General features: G+C 54.2%; 2 protein-coding genes across 8 annotated transcripts in view; one reads left to right on the top strand and one right to left on the bottom strand.

Moving 5' to 3' along the window:
* DFFB (DNA fragmentation factor subunit beta) lies at positions 1–10679 on the bottom strand. Its single transcript, XM_033115774.1, has 7 exons — positions 10339–10679; positions 8657–8783; positions 5676–5864; positions 4650–4729; positions 3304–3474; positions 2496–2596; positions 1–1361 (listed from the first exon to the last, which is right to left on the bottom strand). The coding sequence occupies exons 1-7, from the start codon at positions 10459–10461 to the stop codon at positions 1127–1129; spliced, it is 1026 nt and encodes a 341-aa protein (XP_032971665.1). The 5' UTR covers positions 10462–10679; the 3' UTR covers positions 1–1126.
* A 144-nt stretch (positions 10680–10823) lies between these two features.
* The window catches only part of CEP104 (centrosomal protein 104), a 43411-nt gene continuing 32368 nt past the window's right edge, over positions 10824–21866 (top strand). For 4 of the 7 annotated variants that reach the window (XM_033115765.1, XM_033115764.1, XM_033115766.1 and 1 more), the window contains exons 1-5: positions 10824–11064; positions 15101–15227; positions 20106–20279; positions 20951–21089; positions 21780–21842. In XM_033115765.1, coding sequence (XP_032971656.1) covers positions 15115–15227; positions 20106–20279; positions 20951–21089; positions 21780–21842 — 489 coding nt within the window. In that variant the 5' untranslated portion in view covers positions 10824–11064; positions 15101–15114. Of the gene's footprint in view, positions 11065–13381; positions 13501–15100; positions 15228–18238; positions 18375–19612; positions 19675–20105; positions 20280–20950; positions 21090–21779; positions 21843–21866 lie in introns of those variants that run through there. The other 3 variants (XM_033115762.1, XM_033115767.1, XM_033115768.1) reach the window with 3 other exon arrangements.

Here is a 21866-nt window from a genome sequence, read left to right as displayed (position 1 = left end):
TATTTATTGCTTTTTCCGATTACATGATAAATGTGAAAATTCAAATGTTACAAAATGTAAAAAGTAAATCTTTTAAATTATGAAATAAATGCACGTTTAAAAAATTTCAAGTACAGCCATTCCTCGGGTGTCCGCGGGGCATGGGTTCCAGGCCCCCTCCTCCCATACCAAAGCCCGCGGTGCCCAGGTCCCTGACATAAAATGGAGACGAGCAGGCCACAGTCGGCCCTGCACGTCCCCAGGCCCCACGCGGGTGTGGAACCCGCAGTGTGAAGGGCCAGCTGTGTTGTAAACACGATTCAGAAAATTGGTCCTTTGTAATCCAGTCACACCCCACCCCATCCCAGGATCACTGCTGTTCATAGACGTGTGTCCCCTTGCACACTGTCTCTGCACACACTGACACGTGTGGGACACACTCGTAGCCTTTTATGAAACAGATCATAACTCTGCATAGTTAGGCTACTTGCTTGTGCATTTATGAGACACCGTCCCATTTGTACACAGTTTTGCGCTGTGTAGATGTATTCAGTGGAGTCCTGAAATTAATGCTACCTGGCCATTCTGGGCGCTACAAAAACAGCAATTTCATAGGGTTCAACATAACGCACAGTCAGCCGTTTGCCGACTGCCAGGCACTTGGAAGGTTTCCCTCTGGCGCCATTATAAGTAGTGAGGCCGGGGACATCGGTGTGCGTTCTTTATGGAGTGTAAACATTTTACCCAAAACGGGGCACCACCCATTTTTGAGCATTTAGGAGTCTAGAGGATGGGGCCCCCCACCTGCGTGGGGAGGGAAGACCCAGCAGAGCTGACAGAAGCAAACAGCGTGTCCCTCGGGTGGGAGTGATCCGTTCTGGTCACAACGCGTGTAGCACACAGACTGTGCCACACGAGTGTACAAAACAGGTCCAGTCATGGCAGACACGGGCCCCGATCCCTGCCCACGTCCCGTCACTGCACCAGACTTGTCCTCTGCTGTGGGCTCTCAGGGGTGCAGGACACAGATTCAGAAAGGTGGGGAAATCAGAAATTCATAGGAAGATTTTGTTTAAGTTTTCAAACAGCACCAGTTAAAGTTACTCAGGTCACCAGGCCTGGCCACGGTGCAGAACGTGTGCCCGCGTCATGGGTACTTGCGAGCAGCACGCTTCCTCTTCACCTTCGTCAGGGGCTTGTAGATTCTGCGTGGGTCACAGCTGAGTTTGTGGGTGGTTTTCTTGTGGCAGGCAATGTGAACTAACTTTAGATTCTCTGAGGTGAAAAGCAGGCGGTAAAAATACTCCCAGTCTACTTCTCTTCCAACCTGTTCTTTAATCGCGTCAGCCAGTGTGGGGACAATGGTGCGTTTCTTTTCTATTCTGGAAAGGAAGGTCAGAGAGGGTCATTTTCTGCTGTCACAACCGCACAGACACGTGCCTAGTAAACCACAGACAGTTAAAGTGTAGTTTCCTCTTGGTTGTAGCTAAAACATAACAACGTTGGGCTGCTTACTGGAAAAGACAAGTGGAAACCTGTTAAGATTTCAAAAGAAACCACACTTGGCACCACCCCAGAAGAAGCAGGGAGGCCACGACACACAGAAGACTCAGCGAGCTGTCAGCAGGACGAGAATGGGCACGTGCTTCACAGACGCATCAAAGTGCCGGCACAGAACGTGGCCGCGCCGGGTCAGGTCTGCCCGGCAAAGCCTGATGCAAGCAGCTCTGCTTGTCCCGCTTTGAAAATTGGACGGGTGCCCATTTTTTTTAAATACTGAAAAGTATACAGAAAAAACTGGGTGTCTGGGAGTCACCCCAAGTCCCATCACAACTACTCCCCCCAACAACAATGTGGCTTACTTGCTTCCACTCTTTTATCTATGTGTACAGTTACCAAAAAAAATAATAATACAATAATATATGAACATTTTTTTTGTAGAACCTTACAAGTAAAACTAAACTGAAGGGCATTTGAAGATCTGTCATCATAAAGCAGGAAAATTCTATAAAAGGGCCTCATTTAAAATACTGAGATGTTCCACGTCTTCCCTTTTGTAGAACAAGCAAGCATAACTGACAAGAGTTTTGCTCATCCTGGTGGAGGCAGGACGCCTCACGTGCAGGACCCTGTGACGGCCGCTGACTGGACCCCGAGAGGCCCGGCCCGTCCTCCCGCAGCCCTGGGAAGCGGGCACGCTGACCACCGACCCCCTCCACAATGGGAGCAGGCGGTGGGAGGGGACACGTAAGGTCACACGCATGTGGACGGGACCGGAGCCAGCTCCCGGCCGGGCCCGCAGGGCTGAGTGACACGCAGTCACACGGGGGAGGAGCAGTGTGTGCCCGGCAGCCCCTCCCACCCCACATGCCAGTGACACCTTTGAGCTCAGCACGTGCGGCACAAGGCAGCCGGGTAGCCCCAGGCACCCTGGCAGCAACAGGCCCCTCGGGAGTCGTGGGACCCGTGAGCAGTTCTCCAGCATATGCTAATGACGCTGCGGGCCGCGTACTCACACGTGGTCCAGGTTCCAGGTGCTGAAGAGGACCCGGCTCTCCCTGTTGCCGTAGGGGTTGATGGAGTGTTTGGACGCACAGTCGTCCATGTCAAAAGGGCCCTGGGGCGAAAGAGAACAAGGTGAAGGCTTCAGATCAAGAGGTGCCACCTCAGTGGCTCTCCACAGCTCAGCAGGGCAGGGGACGCCCGATGCCATCAGCACTCCAGGCTGGACCAAAGCTGGCACTGCACCAAAACGGAGGCTGGAAGGAGTGAGGGCAGTACAGTGAGCGATGTCTGTGACGTCTGCCTGCCAGGCTCCAAATGCTGCTTCCAGCCGATGGCACCCACCAGAGTCGAGCTTCGGCAGTGCCCAAAATGTCACATCCAGCCACAAACCCTGAAATCCCTGAGCTCTCTGTCATCTAGAAAGTTTACCCAAGGGAACAAAATGCTTTTCAGAGGCTCCTGAACTGTCCTTCTGTTATCAGTCCACCCAAAGCAACGTCCCCCTCCTCTTAGGCCAAAGCGACATCTCTGCTCTGGGGACAGCTGTCTCCCCACCCACAGCAGCGGGAGTGTTACCTGGGAACTTGTCAGAAATGCAGGGCTCAGGCCCGTGCACACAGCTGGACAGAAGCTCTGCGTGGGCCCAGCAGCCTTTCAGCGGCCCTCGAGGGGCTGACAGTGCTGCTGGCTGAGTGTCCTCCCCTCACTGCAAAGAGGAGCTGGCGCCCAGAGCCGCCTCTCCTCACCAGGCCTTGCCCAGCAGGCCAAGGGCGCGGGAGGACAGGCTCAGATGGCCCCAGGGTAGAGGGCACAGCTCACCTGGCAGGAGAACCAGCCTTCCGGTGTGCAGAGCCGGCTGCCCGCGTCTGCGCCCCTGTCGAAGTAGCTGCCGTTGTACTGCGCAGCCCTGAGCTTCTGGCCCATGGCGTCCACAATGCGCACGTACTCTTGCCGGGTGTCCACTCCCACCACGGCGGCGTGAGCGCTCACCTGGAGGGCACCAAGGGCACGGCTGAGTGCTGGTGCTGAGGCCCGGAGCCCGCAGTCGGGCTCCCGTGCACCCAAAGCCACGGCCTCCAGGGGTCCTGGGGTCCCAGCGTTGACACAGGCCGCGGCTGCCCAACCCTGGGAGAGTCTCTGGGCTATGACATGGAGTTTTAGTCACAGTCGGGCACATAACAAACTCAGGCGCCAGCACCCTGGGCCCTGTCTCCCTGGCGCTGGCCGCTGCTGCACAGGAAGAAACGGAGTGGCAGGAACAACCACCCCTGCTGCCCACTCACGAAGTACCACGGGGTGGCCAGTGCAGGACGTGCATTCTGGGCAGCAAGGCAGGGGAGCGGGAGGGGCACGGCCGGTCAGACATGAGGAGGACGGGGAGTGGCCAGGCCCGCCGGAGCTTTCCTTCTGTGTAACAGGATCTCTGTGCAGCACAGAGCTGGGGGCAGTTTTCCACCAAACATGAAACTCTCGTCCCAGGTGCGTGCCTGGTGCGGACAGTCATGGTGTGGGGTGGGAGGGTTGTCTGCAGTTAGGGAACGGACCGCCTTGTGACTGACGTCCGCTCACCCGACATGGGGAACGGCGCCCTGAGAGACACCCCAAGCCTCTGCGCAGGATCCCAAGGGAACCACACGTGGACAGTTTTATCTTTACGGAGCGCAGAGCCCGGCAACCCCTTCCTGAAGCTGCCCCAAAGCCGCCCCTCCTCTGTGTCCTTCTGTGAAAGGTCTGCAGGGGCCGCACAGACCCCACCCTTGTGGTGAAGTGCCAGTCCCCCGGGACCCAGTTATTCGTCCATCAGCTAACATGGGACCAGGGACAGATCTTTACTGGCATGGGTCACGTCCAAATCGAACCACCTCACATGAAGATATTAAACATCACTTCCACTGAAAACCCATAGGGAGAATCACATGCGAATGGGAGAGGATGAAAGCTGAGCTGGCTGGGGCACCAGCCAGCCCAGCCAGAGCGCGGCAGAAGGACAGACCCCAGCATCTCGTTGTGTGTGGCCAGAAGTCACAAGCTAACTGTGCCAGACAAGCACTGGGAACACACGTGTGCAACATGAGCTCCGAGCGGTGGTGCCCTGCTTCCAGACAGCACAGCCAGCTGCCTAAACCCAAACCCGCCCAGCACACCTGCCGGTAACGTGGCCCTACCTCTCTCAGGTAGCTCCGGATCCGGCTCTCGCAGCTGTATCTCAGATAGCTGGATTTGTTCCGAAATCGGGACTCCAAACCTGGCAGGAAGAAGCCAAGGTCCCCTGCACTCAGTCCATGGCCTGTCCTCGGCCAGGAGGCACAGGCTGAGCAGGTTCTGAGGGTGCCACACACGCTGTCCCTGGTTCTTGCTCATTTGGGGCAATTCTGTGGTCCACGGGCATGGACACTCTGAAACGCCACCCAGGGGCGTCTGCCTGGGGACACCTCAAGCCCCCGTTTTCTAAGAGGGCTACAGCCTCTCAGGGTTGCCTCGGACTGACCGGTCCAAAGGGTGGAAACACCCCAGGTGTCCACTGACAGATGAATGGATAAGGAAAATGTGATCCATCCACACAGTGGAATACCATTCAGCCCGAAGAAGGAAGGAAGTCCTGACACCTGCTAGTCCGTTGATGGCCCTGGAGGACACTACGCTGAGTGAGATAAGCCAGTCACACGATTCCACTCGCATGAGGTCGTGGGAGGAGTCAAATCCACCGAGACACAGAGTAGATGGTGGTGCCAGGGGCTAGGGAGGGGGCGTGGGAGGGGGTGGGGGGGCGGGGGAGGGGCTAGGGAGGGGGCGGGGGAGGGGGCGGGGGAGGGGCGGGGAGGGGGTGGGGGAGGGGGCGGGGGAGAGAGCGTTTAATGGGACAGAATTGGGGAAGATGGAAAGTTCTGGAGATGATGGTGGTGATGGCTGCACAACGGGGTGACTGCACCTAAGGCCCTGAGTGGGACACTCACCAGTGGTTAGGATGGTGAATCGTATGTTATGTACTTGCCCACCCAGTTCTAGGCAGCCCGGAATCCAGCCACCATGAGCAGAGAAGCTAGGCAAGCCCCTCGTTTGGGGAGCCCCTCGTTTGGGGAGCCCCTCGTTTGGGGAGCCCCTCGTTTGGGAACTGACATAGACTCTGGTCTCTACTGCCGTGTCCTCCCACTCCCACCCCTCTCGGCCCCGAATCCAAATCCACGAGGCACCTTCGAACCAGGGCGGGTCCTCGGCCCTGGTCTCGGCCGAGATGTTCTCGCTGACGGTGTGCAGGAGGTCGGCCAGGAGCTTCTGCCGCAGCGGGGCCTGCTCGCCGGAGAGCAGCTGCCGGGCGGCCTGGATGACCTCCACATGCGGCCTGTGGAACATGCTGAGGAAGCAACTGATGTCACTCACGTCTGCCACGAGAACAGGGGACACACAGAAAAGCCATCAGTCCTTGGGGTGTCACCTGGGAAGACACATGACTGCGGCTGGTGTGACAAAGGGCTCCCACATGTCCAGCCCCTCTCCATTCGGGGAGCTGCCAAATCTCGGCACTGTCCTGGGCTGCAGTCCTACCCAACACCAACTAGCGCGGTCCTCTGGACCTCGAACCTGGCACCCACCCCTCAGGGTGGGGTGAGGACAGATGAGAGAGACATGGCATGTGCTTCGGAAAACAAAAGTGCCACCCAAGCCAACGGCCTCCTTCCTTTCAGCCTTCTCCAAACAAAACCGCCATGTCTTTGGACCTCACACGAGACCTTTCTCTCCAGCTCTTCCACTCACTTTACCGCCGTCCCCAGGAGACTTTTCACACGTGCCCCAAAGCGCCAAGCCCCCCGAGCAAGCACATAGGATCAAGCTGAGCCGAAGTCTACCAAGGCCTTCACAGCGTCTTACAAACACAACTCAGCAGTGTGCACACAGAACCGGGGTCGGTCCAGGGCCTCGAGGCTGCTCAGTGTCCCAGCGTCAGTGCAATCCACCCTTACAGGAGACATCCCAGGATCATAGCAATTGATGCCGGAAAACAGAGGTGAGAACTTTAGGAACCAGGGCTTGGTGAAAAGTTCTCAAACTAATGCCAAAAGCACAAGCATAAAGGGAAACATGGGCACATCGGTCTTCCTCAAAATTACAAACCTGTGCCCTGTGAAAGACCCTTTCTCTTTGTAAGAGAGTGAAAAGTCAAGCTACAGAGTAGGAGAAACTATTTACAACACCTATCTGACAAAAGACTCATCCAGAATATATTAGAAAAAAAAAATCTCTCAAAACTCAACATTAAAAAAGACCAATTAGAAAATGGACAGGGTCCGGCCCGGTGGCTCGGGCGGTTGGAGCTCCATGCTCCTAACGCCGAAGGCTGCCAGTTCGATTCCCACATGGGCCAGTAGGCTCTCAACCACAAGGTTGCCAGTTCAATTCCTCGAGTCCCGCAAGGGATGGTGGGCAGCGCCCCCTGCAACTAAGATTGAACACCGCACCTTGAGCTGAGCTGCCGCTGAGCTCCCGGATGGCTCAGTTGGTTGGAGCGCATCCTCTCAACCACAAGGTTGCCGGTTCGACTCCCGCAGGGGATGGTGGTGCCCCCTGCAACGAGAAACAGTGACTGGACCTGGAGCTGAGCTGCGCCCTCCACAACCAAGACTGAAAGGACAACAACTTGAAGCTGAAAGGCACCCTCCACAACTAAGACTGAAAGGACAACAACTCGACTTGGAAAAAAGGCCTGGAAGTACACACTGTTCCCCAATAAAGTCCTGTTCCCCTTCCCCAATAAAATCTTTATAAATAAATAAATAAATAAACAAATAAATAAAATGAAGAAGAGCACAACCAACAGCTAGAGAGCGGCTGCACGGACACCCCACCCTTCATACGTTGCTATGGAAATATAATGGGGTACAGCCGCTCCTGGAAACAGTGTGGTGGTTCTTTGCTTTTTCTTTTTTTTTAACTGTACTGAGATTTAATTTCCATTCCTCACTATGCACCCATATGCAATGTACAACTCAGTGGGTCTTAGTTATGCAGAATTGTGCCAGCGTGTCCACATCAAATTTCAGAACATTTTCGTCCCCTCAAAACCTTCTATCCTTTAGCCGTCATCTCCTCCCTCTCCATCCCTTTCCCCAGCCCTGAACCACCACTGAGCTATTTTACTGAGCTATTTTCTGTCTCTACAGACTTCTCCATTCTGGACATGGGTGGAGAAGCTAAGGGTGGAATGCTATGTGGTCTTTTGTGACTGGCTTCTTTCACTTTTTTTTTAAAAGATTTATTGGGGAATACTGGGGAACAGTGTGTTTCTCCAGGGACCATCAGCTCCAAGTCATTGTTCTTCAATCTAGTTGTGGAGGGCGCAGCTCAGCTCCAAGTCCAGTTGCTGTGTACAATCTTTAGTTGCAGGTGGTCCCCAGCCCACCATCCCATATGGGAATTGAACCGGCAACCTTGTTTTTGAGAGCTCTAACCAACTGAGCCATCCGGAAGCTCAGCAGAAGCTCAGCGGCAGCTCACTGTCTTCAATCTAGTTGTGGAGGGCGCAGCTCACTGGCCCATGTGGGAATCGAACCGGCAAATCTATTGTTCAGAGCTCGCCCTCTAACCAACTGAGCCATCCGGCTGCCCCTGGCTTCTTTCACTTTAATGTGAGGTTTTTAAGGGTCATCTATGTTGTAGTCTGTGGGGGGACTTCATTCCTTTTCGTAGTCAAATAATAGTCCTTTGTTTGAATACACCATATTTGTTTATCCATTTGTCCATCAAGGGACATTTGCGTTGTTTCCATTTCTGGCCATTATGAATAAAGCGGCTATAACATTCATGTAAAGCTTTCATGTGAACCTGTGTTTCATTTCTCTTGAGTATATATGCATATATGTATATACCTAGGAGTGGAACTGCTGGGTCACCTGTGATTCTGTTTCATAGTTTGAGGAACCCCCACACTGTTCCCCACAGCAGCTGCACCATTTTACACCCCACCAGCAATGCATGAAGGTTCCAGTTTCTCCACATTCTCACCAGCACTTACCATCCTCGTGGTGTGGGGTAAATCTCACTGACATCAAGCATCTTTTCACGTGCTTGTTGACCATCTGAATAACTTCCTTGGAGACATGTCTACCAGATCGTTTGCCCTGACCACCTGCACAGCCCCGCCCGCTTCCCTGCCACTCTCCAAGGTCCCACCACTTACAGCCCTGCCAGGTCTGGCCTTCGGTGAGTAGCACAAGCTCTGAGTTGTTGGGGATGCTCCAGAAGTAATCTCCAGTCAGCTCCGTACCATCTTCATAGAGGCACAGGCGGGAGCCATGAACGGGCAGCTGGGTAGAAGGAAAGCGGGGAGAGCAGGGCAGGACGCTTACTTACTGGATCTTGGAGGGGGTGACACGAGGTCCTTCCACGTGCAGCCCTCACAAGAACAAGAACGAAGTATGTTTTAATGAATCACACTCGAGATGCTGTCAGCGCACTACAGCGGGGTGAACACCCGAGACAAGCACCGGTGTCTGAAGAATCAGTGTGTAGAAATGAGGGCACCTACTGTAGGTCTTTCTAAAATATGAAAAGCCTCATAAAATTACATATGCAGTGGCGACTGCTTTGTGGGGTGCACCACACAGAACCCTTTCAAAATGAGCTCCTCGGGGGCACGTAAAAATCCAAGCCTGTTTCCAAAAATGACACAGCTGCTGGCGCTAAGCCTATAAACACGTCCCTATCTAGAGGGCACATCACCTGACAGGTGTCAGGACACACCCACGTAGTGTGCTCCTTGTTTCCTGGGCACTGGTTAACTAAGGAGAGCATCTTACTGAAAATGACGCTTTGCCTCTGTCTACAGAAGTGTGCCCAGCACACTGGACTGTGCATTTGCGGAGGTTTGGCACTCTGTTGCTCGACTGATCAGTTTTGTGATGGCAACTTCTCCATCAGCCTCACCCCACACAGGTACTCACCCCAGCGCTGGTCTAAACCCAGCCAAGGGAACGAAAACAGTAAGAGTGAGAATGATGGCTGAAATCCTCCATCAGTGCTCCGTGGTCTTTAGAGCCCAACCCCTTTGTTTTACACCAGGGGAAACTGAGTCCCAGAGAGGCCAAGTGGCTGTGTCCTAACACGCAGAGATAGCAGATGTGCACTGAACCTGAGTCCCTGAATCTCAGCCAGAGCGGTCGTGACCCTCGCGGTCAGAAGAGGGAAGGCGTCGTCCCAGACCCCTTGTGCTCTGGGTGGGGCTGAGGAGCTAGAAGTTCCTGACTCCAGGGGTCTCAGGGGACTAACGGCAATGCACTTGATTCCCTGGAGCCCCTCGGCCACCTCCCACACCCCTCGTTTTTAAGTGGAAAAGCAGCATTTTTATTCTCCCAGATTTCTCCCAAGCAGGTCAGCGGCTGAGCACCGGGCAGCGGCTTCCCTAACGTCGTTTGCGGAGACGCGGCCCCGCCGCGAGCAGCAGGCGGCCCGGAAGTCGGAGGCCACCTCTGCGCAGCACCCATGCACCGCCTCCGGGTCCCGTCTGGGAAACGCGGGCGTTCGCACCCGATTCACGGGGTTTTGTCGTGGACCCCATGACAGCTCACGTAAAGGGCCGAGACGGTGCGGGGCGGCGGGCACCGTGGTCCTGCTCGGGTTCTCCGCCTGCGGAGAGACGAGCACAGTCCCCGCCTCACGGGGCCGCTGTCGGGACTCCGGGACACCCTGCGCCCCACCAGGCCGAGGGCGACAGCGGACGGCTCGGCGTGGTCCCATCCCCCCAGAGCCCGGGCAAGCTCGCACAGCCTCCCTCGCCCCCGGCCCGGGGTCCTGCAAGTGGCGGCACGCAGCCCCCGTTCCGGACCCCCGACCCCCGACCCCCGACTGCGGCCCCGGCGGCACCTGCAAGTGGAGGCAGCCCTTCCGCAGCACCTCCTGGCAGCTCTTCCCCGCTACCCCAAACTTCTTCTGGCTGTGCAGGGCCCGCAGCTTGAACGTCTTGGGCTTCCGCAACACCGCAGACATCCTCAGGGCTACCGGCCCCGCAGGCGACACCTGCTCGGTCTGCCGCTCCGGTGCGTCCTCACCCGAACCGCCAGGGTCGGCTCCTGGAGGACTCCGCGAAGGGGACGACGGTGGCGCGCCGCCCCAGGAAACTACATTACCCAGGAGGCCCGGGGAGCGGAGGCGCCCTCCCACCTTACGCACCGGCGTCGTTTCCCCGGAAATTTCATTAGCGGGCTCAGCAGTCCGGGGAGAGGGAGGCGCCGCGCCGCCTTGTGCGCAGGCGCGCTTTCCCCGGAAACTCCATTACCCAGAAGGCCCGGGGGACGCGGGGGCAGGGAGCACCACCTTGTGCGCAGGCGCGGCTGGGCAGGGCGGGATCGCGCAGGCGCGGAAGGGTCTGGTTGTCATGAGAGCGGCGGCCGCGGCCTGGGCGCTGAGCGTAGGCGGCCGGGGCTGCTCCTCGGCTGCCACCGCGTCTGCCGCTTGGGGTTGCGGGCGGGCCCAGGACAGCGGAGGCGGCGCCACCTGAGCTCCGCCGAGGGCGCGGCGCTGCCAAGGTTCGGAGGAAGGCCCTGAGGGTCGTGTGGACGCCGCAGTCCGGGAGGCCTTCGGTCCTGACAGGTACCCGAGCCCCAGCGACGCGCCGACCGGAGCTTCCTAACGGGGACGCGGGCTGGCGGGGAGGGCGGGGTCGGGGTCGCGGGGCTGGGCCGGAGTGCCGCGGGGTGGCCGCGGGGGTGGGCCCTGGCCGGGTGGTCCCGAGCGCCGGGGCCCGCTGAGCCGGCCCACACCGGTCCCTGCGGTCGCCTCCGCTCGGTTCCTAGTGTTCAGGGACGGACGCGGGTCTCGCGTCCCGACTTCGCTGTTCTGACCGTGACCCAGGCAGAACTCCGTGACGAACAGGCGTGAAGAAGGCGGCCCTGCCGCGGACAGGCCCAGTTCGCAAACTTTCGCTGATGTAGTTATTTTGTAGCTCTTCCATTTCACATATTCTCACAGGCACTTTCAACCTTTCAGATTACTGGACCAAAAAGTATTTAATTATGTAACATTTACGTTTTCTTAGAAAGGAAACTGGCAACAAGTTTTGTCTCCTAGTCTTGGAGCAAACGTTTGGAATTTGCTAACTTGTTTCGATTTGATTTACAGCTGTCATTACCCCCGATACATATTGGAAAGCTGCCTTCACGGAAGGAACCCCTGAGTTACCTGTCTCCATGCGGGACGGGCACGTGTAGTAAGGGAGCAGTGGAGAGCCACTGCGCTTAGGAGTCGTGCGATGTGACACTTGCTGGTGATGAGGGTCGACGTGCACTAGGGCAGCTGGGTCCCACGTGCCAATAACTGAGCACTCAGCAGAGCTTTGGTTCTTCCCAAAATGTTAACGGTGATTTTTATAGAGCCTCATGGAGCATTTTTTAGTGACACCCCAATATCTCATGTAACACTTGAAGGTTTACACAAAGGGGACCCTAGGGTACAAGGTGGAAGGACTTTGGACGGAGGTGACCGAAACAGAATCCTTTTCCAATACCCAAACTGAGGTAGTAACGGCGTCTCTAAGCGCCCAGGCATTTCTCCTACCAGGTGCCTGATGGCAGCACTTCGTTTCGGATTCATTGAGGTGAGCTGATATAGTGGACACGTCGTCTGTGTGGATTTAAAAGGTCCTCTGTTTAAGTCTTAGTGCCACAATCACACACTCTGGAACCTGACCGGCTGAGATCAAACCCGGTCTGTATGGCTGGAAGGCCCTGGGCCTGGGCCGCTCTGTCTGAGCCTCAGTTTCCTTGTCTCTAAAGGCGGGGTGACAACAGAACCTATGTCCGAGTTGTTATGAAGGTATGATTATGTGTCCAGGGCTGAGGACAGTCCCTGGCACACCGTAGGTGTTCTCACAGCTGTGTCCCCCCGTGGTCGCAAGTGCCGGTCAAGGAGTGAGTCTGCACATGCTGGGCGGTGTGAGCGCTGTTTTCAGATCTTTAGAAGGTGAAGACCTATAATCACATTCAGCTGAGAATACTTAATAGCTCCCTGCAATTTTCAAGGTGGGTTAGGAAATAACTGGCCCTGCTCTTAAAGTGACTCGGCACAGGGATATAACTGAGGTTTAGTAGGTTTGGCTGGGCTTTAGAATTCGTGCAGGGGGTGAGGGTAGGAACAGCACATTGGGTCAGGACATGGAGCTGACCCTCCAACCCTGCACAGGGAGCCCATCGCGGGTTCTTGAGTTAGGTGGCGATGGCCCGTGCTGGGCCTGAGTGTTCAGCAGGCAGGCGCATAGGAAGCGTGGGTAGGGAGTGCTCCAGGTAGGAAGAGCTGGCTGTTGTCTGGAAAAGACTGTGGGTAGAGCAGAGGGGAGGTGTGCAACCACCCTCCCAAAGGCAGGACCGGAGAGACTTGGCACTGGCTGGGGCAGGGGGGATGCACAAGTAGATGGAAGGTGGGTCGGGGCGGCGCCATGGTCAAGGGAAAAGTAAGTCCAGGCTGAGAGCCTGAAAACGTGGGAGGGGCTGCAGGTTGTGCGAGGCCCAGTTCGGCTCCTGGCAGGGGGTGCTGGGAACACAGGTGGGGCTGTGCAGCTTAGCGTGGGTGAAACCACACGCGTACATTTTTTGTGCTTGCTTTTCATTATTTTCTGAGTTAGCTTTTTCCTCTGGTATATTGTGACATCCTGCAGTGAGCTTTGCTTAAAAACATAGCTAGGACCTTTAATCATGGCTTATCTTCCTATTTTTAATGCTTTGTTCATACATTTCCAAGAAACATCAGCAGGTGTCAAGCAATAATTTATTGACATGGTCTCCTTCAGGTTCTTAATGAAAGTAAAAGAAAGATCTAGATCACGCATCAAGCATGTTAAGATAAGCAAAATTTCAAGGAGATATGTTTATACGTTACCTGCTATTGAGAATTTCAATACTGTGTCCCACCCCAGAGAACTTTCTGGAGCGTTTTTGATCCTCTGTTTTACTGAGGACTCTTTTGGCTGCGATCCTCACACCTAACTCAGATTGGTCTGCTGGAGAGGAACGTGATTGACTTAGTAGCTGGAAGGTAACCGGAAGTGCATGCGTACTTGGGCTTAAACGTGGCTGAACCTAAGGCTCCCTCAGCATGTGAGCTGGCTCTCAGGCAGAACCTCCCACTGCTGACCCCCGCAACCCCCAGAGCTGTTATCCTGCAGCCCAAGTCCCAGCAGGAAGGCCCCAGCGACGTCCTGGGATTGAGTGGCACCAGTGGTCCTGTTCTCATGCCCCATCCCTGAGCCGGTTACCCGCGGGGGATGTGGAACTCAGAGACCCGCCACGCCTGGGAAATGTGCCCGCGGCAGGCGGGGAGCGGAGAGTCCAGCGTGGGGTGGTCGCCCCACAGACCCGGGTCTGGGGAGAGCAGGTCACTGAAGGAAACTGCGATTGACGTGCTGTTTTCAAACCCAGACAGGAAGGACACCACCAGGCAGAGGTAGACACTGCACATGCACCCTCAAAATGATGCTGCCATGTTTCCCCGAAAATCAGGCCTCGCCAGGCAAGCAGCTCTACTGCATCTTTTGAAGCAAAAGTTAATATAAGACCCGGTCTTATTTTACTATAAGACTGGGTGTAATATAATGTAATATAATATAATTCCGGGTCTTATACTAATGTTTGCTCCAAAAGACGCATTAGAGCTGATTGTCCGGCGAGGCCTGATTTTCGGGGAAACACGGTGTGTAACTATGAATGAAGTCCAGTTCACTAAATAATCGTAACATAAAAACATCATTTGCCCACATGTATAAGAAATACCTCCTGAGTCAGTCACTCACCAGGCTCCATCCCCGCTTCTGCTCCGTGTCTCTGGTCACACGTTTGCATTTAGTAGTTACTGTGTTGCTGATTACGAAGTCCCTTTTACTCCCTTATTCTTGTAGAACTTATTAACATACTGGTTGTATTAGTTGAACTAAAATTTTAAAAAAACTTTGTATTTGTATCTTAGCCAAAAACTTTGTTTTGGCTATAGCAAAGTCCCACAAACTGGACGACCCAAAACAACAAACATTTATGCTGGAGGCTAGAGGTCCCAAATCCCGGTGTCGCAGGGCCGTGTTCCCTACAGGCTCAAGCGGAGGGTCCTCCCTGCCTCTCCCAGCTTCTGGCACTTTCCAGCAGTCCTTCGCATTCCTCGGCTTGTCAATGCTTTGCTCCAGTGGCTCCACTGTTGTCACACGGCCTTCTGCCCGTCTGTGTGTCTGTGTCTCTTTTCTTATAAGAACACCAGTCATTTGGTGTAGGGCCCCACCTTACTCCAGCATGACCTCCTGTTTATTACGTCCGCAAAGACCCATTTCTAAGTAAGATCACATTCACGGAAAGACTTAAGCATATTTGGGGGAGGACACAATTCAGCCCACAACACCAGTCAAACTTTTTGGACATATATTTGGGAAAAGTCGAGATAACTTCAGTGATACCTACGTAGAATTAGAGGCTCCCGTAAAAAGCACTTAACAAAATACTGGAATCTTTCCAAGTGATGGGGAAATTCTGAAGACACTGAGTGACTTTGTGTGTTAGCAAAGCATGAGCTAACACTGTCAATGTGATAATATTGTTGTAATATGTCAGTAAGTTCCTTTATTTTAAAGTACATTTCCTGCTCTTCTAAACAGCCCCAGCACACAGAATGCCCCACAAGATTGGATTCGTCGTCGTCAGCTCGTCTGGACACGAAGACGGCTTCAGTGCCCGGGAACTAATGATCCACGCACCGACCGTCAGCGGGTGGAGGTCCCCGAGGTGGGCTGGACAAGGGGCTGGCGGCTGGGGGCTGGGGGCAGCACAGGTTCCTAAGCAAGGGCCCCTTTCGTTCTAGCTTCTGCTTTTGTTATAACTCAGATGTCAGAACCACGGGATTGTCAGGCAGTGCTGCGTTGCCATCTGTCTGGTTACGTGATGGAATTTTTTCCTTCTGCTTGTGTTTTTAAAGAAGAGTTGTTGGACCTTTTTCCCGTCATAACATTAACCCATGCTCACTTAAGAAATGTGCAAATACAAAGGAGGAGAGGGGAGATAGTCACCCCCACCCCCAGTTGTCGCACCGTGCTCCCCGATCGCCCGCCGGCCTCACTCACGCTGTTGTCTGCGTTCTGTGCAGATGTTTGTGGTCCAGGGTTCTTAGTTTCATGGCTGTGCACCTGTGCTAAGCTGTTGCATCTAACTGCTTTTATGTAACACCAAGCTCCAACCAAGAAAGTCTCTTTCGAATTTGTCTGAAATATTTGCACACCTTTAAAAATGTTCATTACGTGAGAAGTGTAACACCGTTAGTATTTCTCTGAACACTGAAGTCTTTCCTGAGCGGTCTTCCTTCCTCAGCAAAGGTAGAGTCATAGTTGTTGAGTAGCCAGCCCAAGGACCTGCAGTCATTGGAGGCTGGCCATGCCACCTTCTCGGTGTCCCTGCCCCTCGTGACCTGTTTTCCAGGTCTAAGTAGAAGGTACTATTTACTCTTAACTCATACATGTGTAAATGTGTATGACATTCTAAATTCTGTCATATACTCGTGATTCATTTTTATTTGCTTTTGTTGCTGAAAAGTTGAATACAAATCCCATTTAAAACTAAAATGTATTTCCTTTTGGAATTCCTGAGGGGACCCACAGACCGGACAGACCCCCATTCCCTGGACACACTGAGAAGTGAAGAGTAATGCAGATGGGGACAGATAGCCCCTTTATTGCTGATGAAACCAACCGATACTAGGCGACGAGTGAGCATCCCGGCACTGAGCCGGCTCAGCCGCTCGCCAGCGCAGCCACAGCAGCCTTACCAGGTCGGCAGGCTGGAAGAGTGGGAGAAGGACATGCCAGGCAGCCAGCACGCCTGTGTGCACCCCCAGACTCACCTCAGTGCTGTCCTGCCTCTCTCCGGGCCAGGGGACCTGGAGTGAGCTGGGCCCACACTTTTATGCAAATGCACTTCCATTCCCACCCCTGCATTTCCCTTCAGCAGAGCTCCTTCATGTTCATTTCACTTGGTCGGTGTTTATATGGATTAAAGGTACTTAAATCTATGCACAGGTTCCCTTGCTGATCATATGTATGAAAATAACTAACGTGATTCTTTGTGCACTGACATGGGACAGTGTATTTCAGGGCATAAGCGATCTTCGTTTTCATAGTAAGCTTCCAGGCTACACCACAGGAAAGGAGACATACGGTCATGCTGGGTCTGGCTGGGGTCTCCTGACTGTAACACATTCTTCCCTGAGGTCAGACATCTCGCAGAAAGGCCGAGGAGAAGGCCCTCAAACCAAGTTCCCAAAGAGAGGACGGAGCTGTTAGCCCAGGTTAGGAGGGTGTGCTGGGGCTCTGATGGAGAGGGGAGTAGGGGCAGGGCCTCGCCTGGGCAGCGGGAATGTCCCTCCGGTGCCCTTCCACCACCTCGAATCTAAGGAGCCTGAAATCTTCAGAGGGCGAGATGCTTCTTCAAGACGGCTGAAAGTGACGGCAACAGCTAGAGCCTTGGGCAAGGCATGAACTTTTTATCGCAGAATTTTTATTCAAAAAGAAATCTAGAGCTGTCAACTTGTCTTGAAAAGATCAATGCGTCCTAGCATTTTTAGATGGATGTTTCATTTTATAATCAGCTCAAAGGATGTTTTTGATTCATCTGTAATCTCTATAAGCTACATTTGGATAGCTAAATCGTAGACCCGTTTTTGGAGTTTTAAAAGTATGCAAATTCAAAATTGTGTCAGTTGTCTTAGTTCTCTTTAAACAGTAACAGTTTTGGAGGGTTTTTTCCCATCAGAGATTACGAAGTATTCTTGTGTCTAGAGTGATCTCCCCACCAGTCATACGTGCTCTGCCTCAAAACAGTGACCATCTGCAGTGCCTGCAGCAGCGCCTGCCTGACGTGAGGCAGAAGAGGACTCGGTCAGCTGGTGCCTGGTTTCCAGTGTTCCCGACCTGCCCTCCTGTCCACCACCTTGGCATTTTTGAACACTCAGTTTAGGAATACCAGACGATGTGTCCCCAGAATAAGTCCAATCCGATCCGTGGTCACCAGCCCCGCTTTCTCATCGCACACTGTCTCAGTCGTCCTGTTACGTCCCTCAGAAGTAAACATACAGTTGCCCCTTTATCGGCGACCGCCTTTCACCTTCCAGGGTCTCAGTTACTGCAGTCAACCACGGTCCGAAAATATTCATGGAAAATTACAGAAATAAATCATTCATGAGTTTTAAATCGTGCTTTTCTAGGAACGTGATGAAGTCTCGCTATTTCTCGCTTTATCCCGCCCAGGACGTGAATCATCCCTTCGTCCAGCGTCTCCACGCTGTACACGCTCCCCGCCCGTTAGTCACTTAGTAACCGTCTGGGTGATCAGATGGACTGTCACGCTGTCCTAGTGCTGTGTCCACGTCACCCTTATGTCCCTTAATATTGGCCCCAAAGCACAGGAGGGGGGTGCTGGCAGTCGGGTGTGACAGAGAGAAGCCGTGAAGTGCTTCCTGGAAGTAAAGAGGCGAAAGCTCTCGCCTTAATGAGGAAAGTACCGTATGCTGAGGTCGCTGAGACCTACGGGGAGGAAGGGTCTTCGATCTGTGAAACTGTGAAGAAGGAGAAAGACATCGGTGCCGGTTCTGCTGTCGCCCCTCAGGCCGCAGAAGTTCCGGCCACAGTGCGTGAGGGGAGCTGGTTAGGAGGGAAAAGGCCTTGAACTGGTGGTGGGAGACGGACAGGAAACGTGTTCCCGGTGATGGCAACGTGCTTCCCAGAAAGCGTGGCGCCTCTGCGAGGACTTCAGCAAGGGACCCTGAAGGTGACCGACCACAGGCACTAAGTGTACCCAGCAGGTGGTTGTCACTGTTCTACTTCATTACTAGTCCTGTTGTGCATCTCCGACTGGGCCTCCTCTGTGAAGTAAACTCCGTCATAGGTATGTAGGCACAGGGAAAAACAAGTCTGTGACGGGGTCTGGTACCCTCTGCGGTTCACACCTCCCCTGGGGCCTTGGGACGTGTCCCCCGCGGGTAAGGGGGACCACAGACCACATCCATTCGGACTGTTCCTTTCTGTCTTCTTTCCTCCTTTTGTTGTGCCCACCAGCGGTCGGTGCTCACCGCCCTGGTGTGATGCCAGGCGCTTATTACCCAGCGGTGAGCCCGGCAGGAGACCCAATCATCCTGTGAGAAGCTTACCGGTTGGCGTGGGCCACTGGGTGGGTGCCGGTGCCACACTGAGGTGGGGAAAGCTGGGGGAGGAGGAGACTGGTGGTGGCAGGATGTGGGGAGCTGGGGTCAGGGTTTGTCTGTGTCTCGTCTGATGTCTTTCAGGTGTCTGCGTGGAAAAGGCAAGTCACCAACTAGATTGTGAGATGGGATTCAGGATGACGGTTAGTTGGGGTTCCTTGATAAGCAGAAGGCTTTTTGAAGCCATGGGGCGGAGAGGATCCCCATGGTGAGTTTAGAGAGAGAAGGGAGCCTGGAGCCCCGCCCGGAGCACATTCAAGCCTGGCCGGGGGGCAGGGAACCCTGAGGAGCAGAAGCCGCCCTGGTGGGGTGTGAGGAGCAGGGTGTGAGCAAGCTGCGTGGTGACTGCAGACAGCTGCGTGAGGTGACGTTGGCTGAGGAGGGCACGGGGTCACAGGAGGCTTTTCTGAACCTGGGGCTCCGAGAGCATGTTTGTGTACTGATGGGGATGGTCGTGGAGAGAAGGGCCGGGCAGCTCCGACGCGGGCGGATCTGGTGCCGTTGGCTTTGGTGCCGTTTGGCTGGCGGGTCTGGGCGTGGGCCACCTGGTGGGTGGTGCTCCCTGGTGGGAGAATCGTAGACAGACCCTGATTGCCCATGTGTGCTCAGTGCAGTGTGGGCCGCGGGGGGAGGGGGTGGGAGAGACACGTGAGGGCAGGGCCGGGTGGGCCAGTGGGCAGGAGCGCAAAAGGGTCACTGAGCTCACTGAGGGCGGTGACACTGGTGGGGACAGGGCCGTCCCTCGGTGCATCTCCTGCTCCAGACGCCCTTGGTGCCGCTGTGTCTGAACCCAGTGCTCACCCCTCCTACGTAGTAGCCACCGTGTGGCCACGTACACGGTCGTGTGCTATAGTGTGAGGTCTGTGCTGACACTGGGGTCTCTGCCTCTTCTCAGTTAGCGTGTTATATGCTGTGTCACTTCCAGGACAATTAGAAGCTCCAATGTGGACGGTCATGGCCTCCTCCCCCAGACCGCAGAGCACACGGGTAGGCACTCATCACAGACTGGCCGTCGCCGTTAACTCAGAACTCAGGGGTCTGTAGCCTGTGGTTCCCTGACGTGTTTCGGTTCCAGTGGGAAGTCCTTTGGCTCTGTCTTGCGTCCTCACACAGTCTCTTAAGATTGGGTTTATCTTGTGATAAACTTCAGGTTTCATTGCAGACCATTTCCTAGCTGCCGACAGTGATTCTCATTGGGTGGCAGGCCGGTCAAATGGAGTCCTGACTCTGAGCTTCAGGGCCGACCGTGAAGTCTGCAGAGGGCAGGAGCAGCGTCGTCGTTCCCTCGTGTCATCAGCACCCGGGGACTGTCAGCTTTGCGGGTGTTGGGCAAGCGTGGGTTACGTACAAGAGTGGGTACGAGCATCGAGAAACCCTCCGCGGTGATCATGCGGAAAAACCAAATGTGTTTGTTTCAGATTTTGCCAGTTCCCACAGGAAATTGTCCTCCAGATGGTGGAGCGATGTCGGATAAGAAAGCTGCAGCTGCTTGCTCACCAGTACATGATACCCAGCCGGGTGGAGTTCTACATCAGCGAGAGCCTGCCCGAGTGCTTCTCGCCGTGTCACGCAGAGCGCTTTCGAAGACTTGGGTAAGAGGGAAATTTTAAAGTCCTCATGACGACTTTCCGCCTGACCCAAAGCCATGGAGAACTACTGAGCTGCTCCTTCCCCTTGGTCCTGTGTTACGTACTTGTATTGGCGTCAAGGTTATGCAATTTCTTAACACCCGCCTCATACATATTGTTTTGTTTTGTTTTGTTTTCTCCCCCTTCTTCCGCATCCCCCACCCCGCCCCGACTCCGCTTCAAGCCGTTGTTCCTCAGTCTAGTTGTGTAGGACACAGCTCCTTGGCCCACGCGGGTTTTATGAGCCTCTGAGGCAGGCGGTTGCTGGTCGCTCACAGCAGCTGGCCATCAGCCACTCCTGGTAGCCCGCGGCAGCCCGCGGCAGGCCCATGGAACCGTCGACCTCAGCGTAGGAGCACAGCGCTCCAAACACCTGAGCCACCGGGCCGGCCCCGCCTCATACATGTTAACAAGCTGTGTTAGCATTTTGACCCAGAGTTTTCAGCCCCACTTGTCAGATGCAGAACTTGAGAATACTAATAGAACTTGACTTCAGGCTCTTTTCCTAGGTTTTTTTTAATTCTAGACGTAACGTTCCTTCAAACCTAGTGAGTTCAGGGGACGCCGAGGGGCCGTTTGACTGGCCTGCACATTTCCGTATCAACACGATGCTTGAACTCTGCTCTTTCTTTCAGCTATGTCTCTCTCTGTGACAATGAAATGACGGGCTGCAAAGCCCGGGAGCTGAAATCGGTTTATGTGGACGCAGTCGGTCAGTTTCTTAAACTGATTTTTCACGAAAATCACACCAACAAATACAATGTATATAATCAGGTAAGACTCACATGCCTTCCCCTAGGACGACTCCCCAGCGCTTGGTAGGGTGACGTCGTCCTAGGTCTTTTCAAAATGGCATCTTTTCTGGAGGAACGTTAAGCTCTGCTGGAGGGAGCCGCTGGCTGCGCCGCCGGGCACCCTGGGAGCATGCAGGGAGGTGAAGGAGCTGCTGAGGCAGGGCTGTGGCCGGGAGGGTGGGTGACTCTCCACCCGTCCCTTCCCCCACCCCTGCGTGTAGTCACCAGTAACGTCCGCAGTTCAGCCACATTGATGCTCCCGAAGGGGTGGGACGGGACGCCTGCCCCTCAGAGGAGAATCACTGACTTAGACAACTGGGGTTTTCATTTCGTTGTCTAGTTTATCAGGATCATACAGGATGACCCCAAACTGGACCTTGAACAGATGGCTCCACACGAGGCTATGTTAAAATGGGGAGATTTTTAGCTATTAGTGTTTTAAGATCCTTAAAACATTAAAATAGCCACTGGGTTCCGCATTAGAACATTAACATAGAGTTTCTAATGAGTGCTATTGCTAATTCTGTACGTGCTCATGATGCTTTACAATGAACGCACTTCGATGTCCGCCACCCATTTGATAACAACATGGGTCGACAGTTTGTTATAAAGACGTTAGATTGTTGCCAACATTTTATACTTAATTTACATCGATGTAACTCTTTCTTAGGTTGCTTTGGTTGCCATAAATATCATTGGAGACCCTGCAGATCTCGGCGATGAAAGCAATATTGTAAGTTTGGCAAGTTTCATTCCT

This window comes from Rhinolophus ferrumequinum, chromosome 9 (genome assembly GCF_004115265.2).
Source record: "Rhinolophus ferrumequinum isolate MPI-CBG mRhiFer1 chromosome 9, mRhiFer1_v1.p, whole genome shotgun sequence".
In the NCBI taxonomy this organism is placed as follows: Eukaryota; Metazoa; Chordata; class Mammalia; order Chiroptera; family Rhinolophidae; genus Rhinolophus; species Rhinolophus ferrumequinum.
This window is presented reverse-complemented; position numbering and strand designations above follow the sequence as displayed.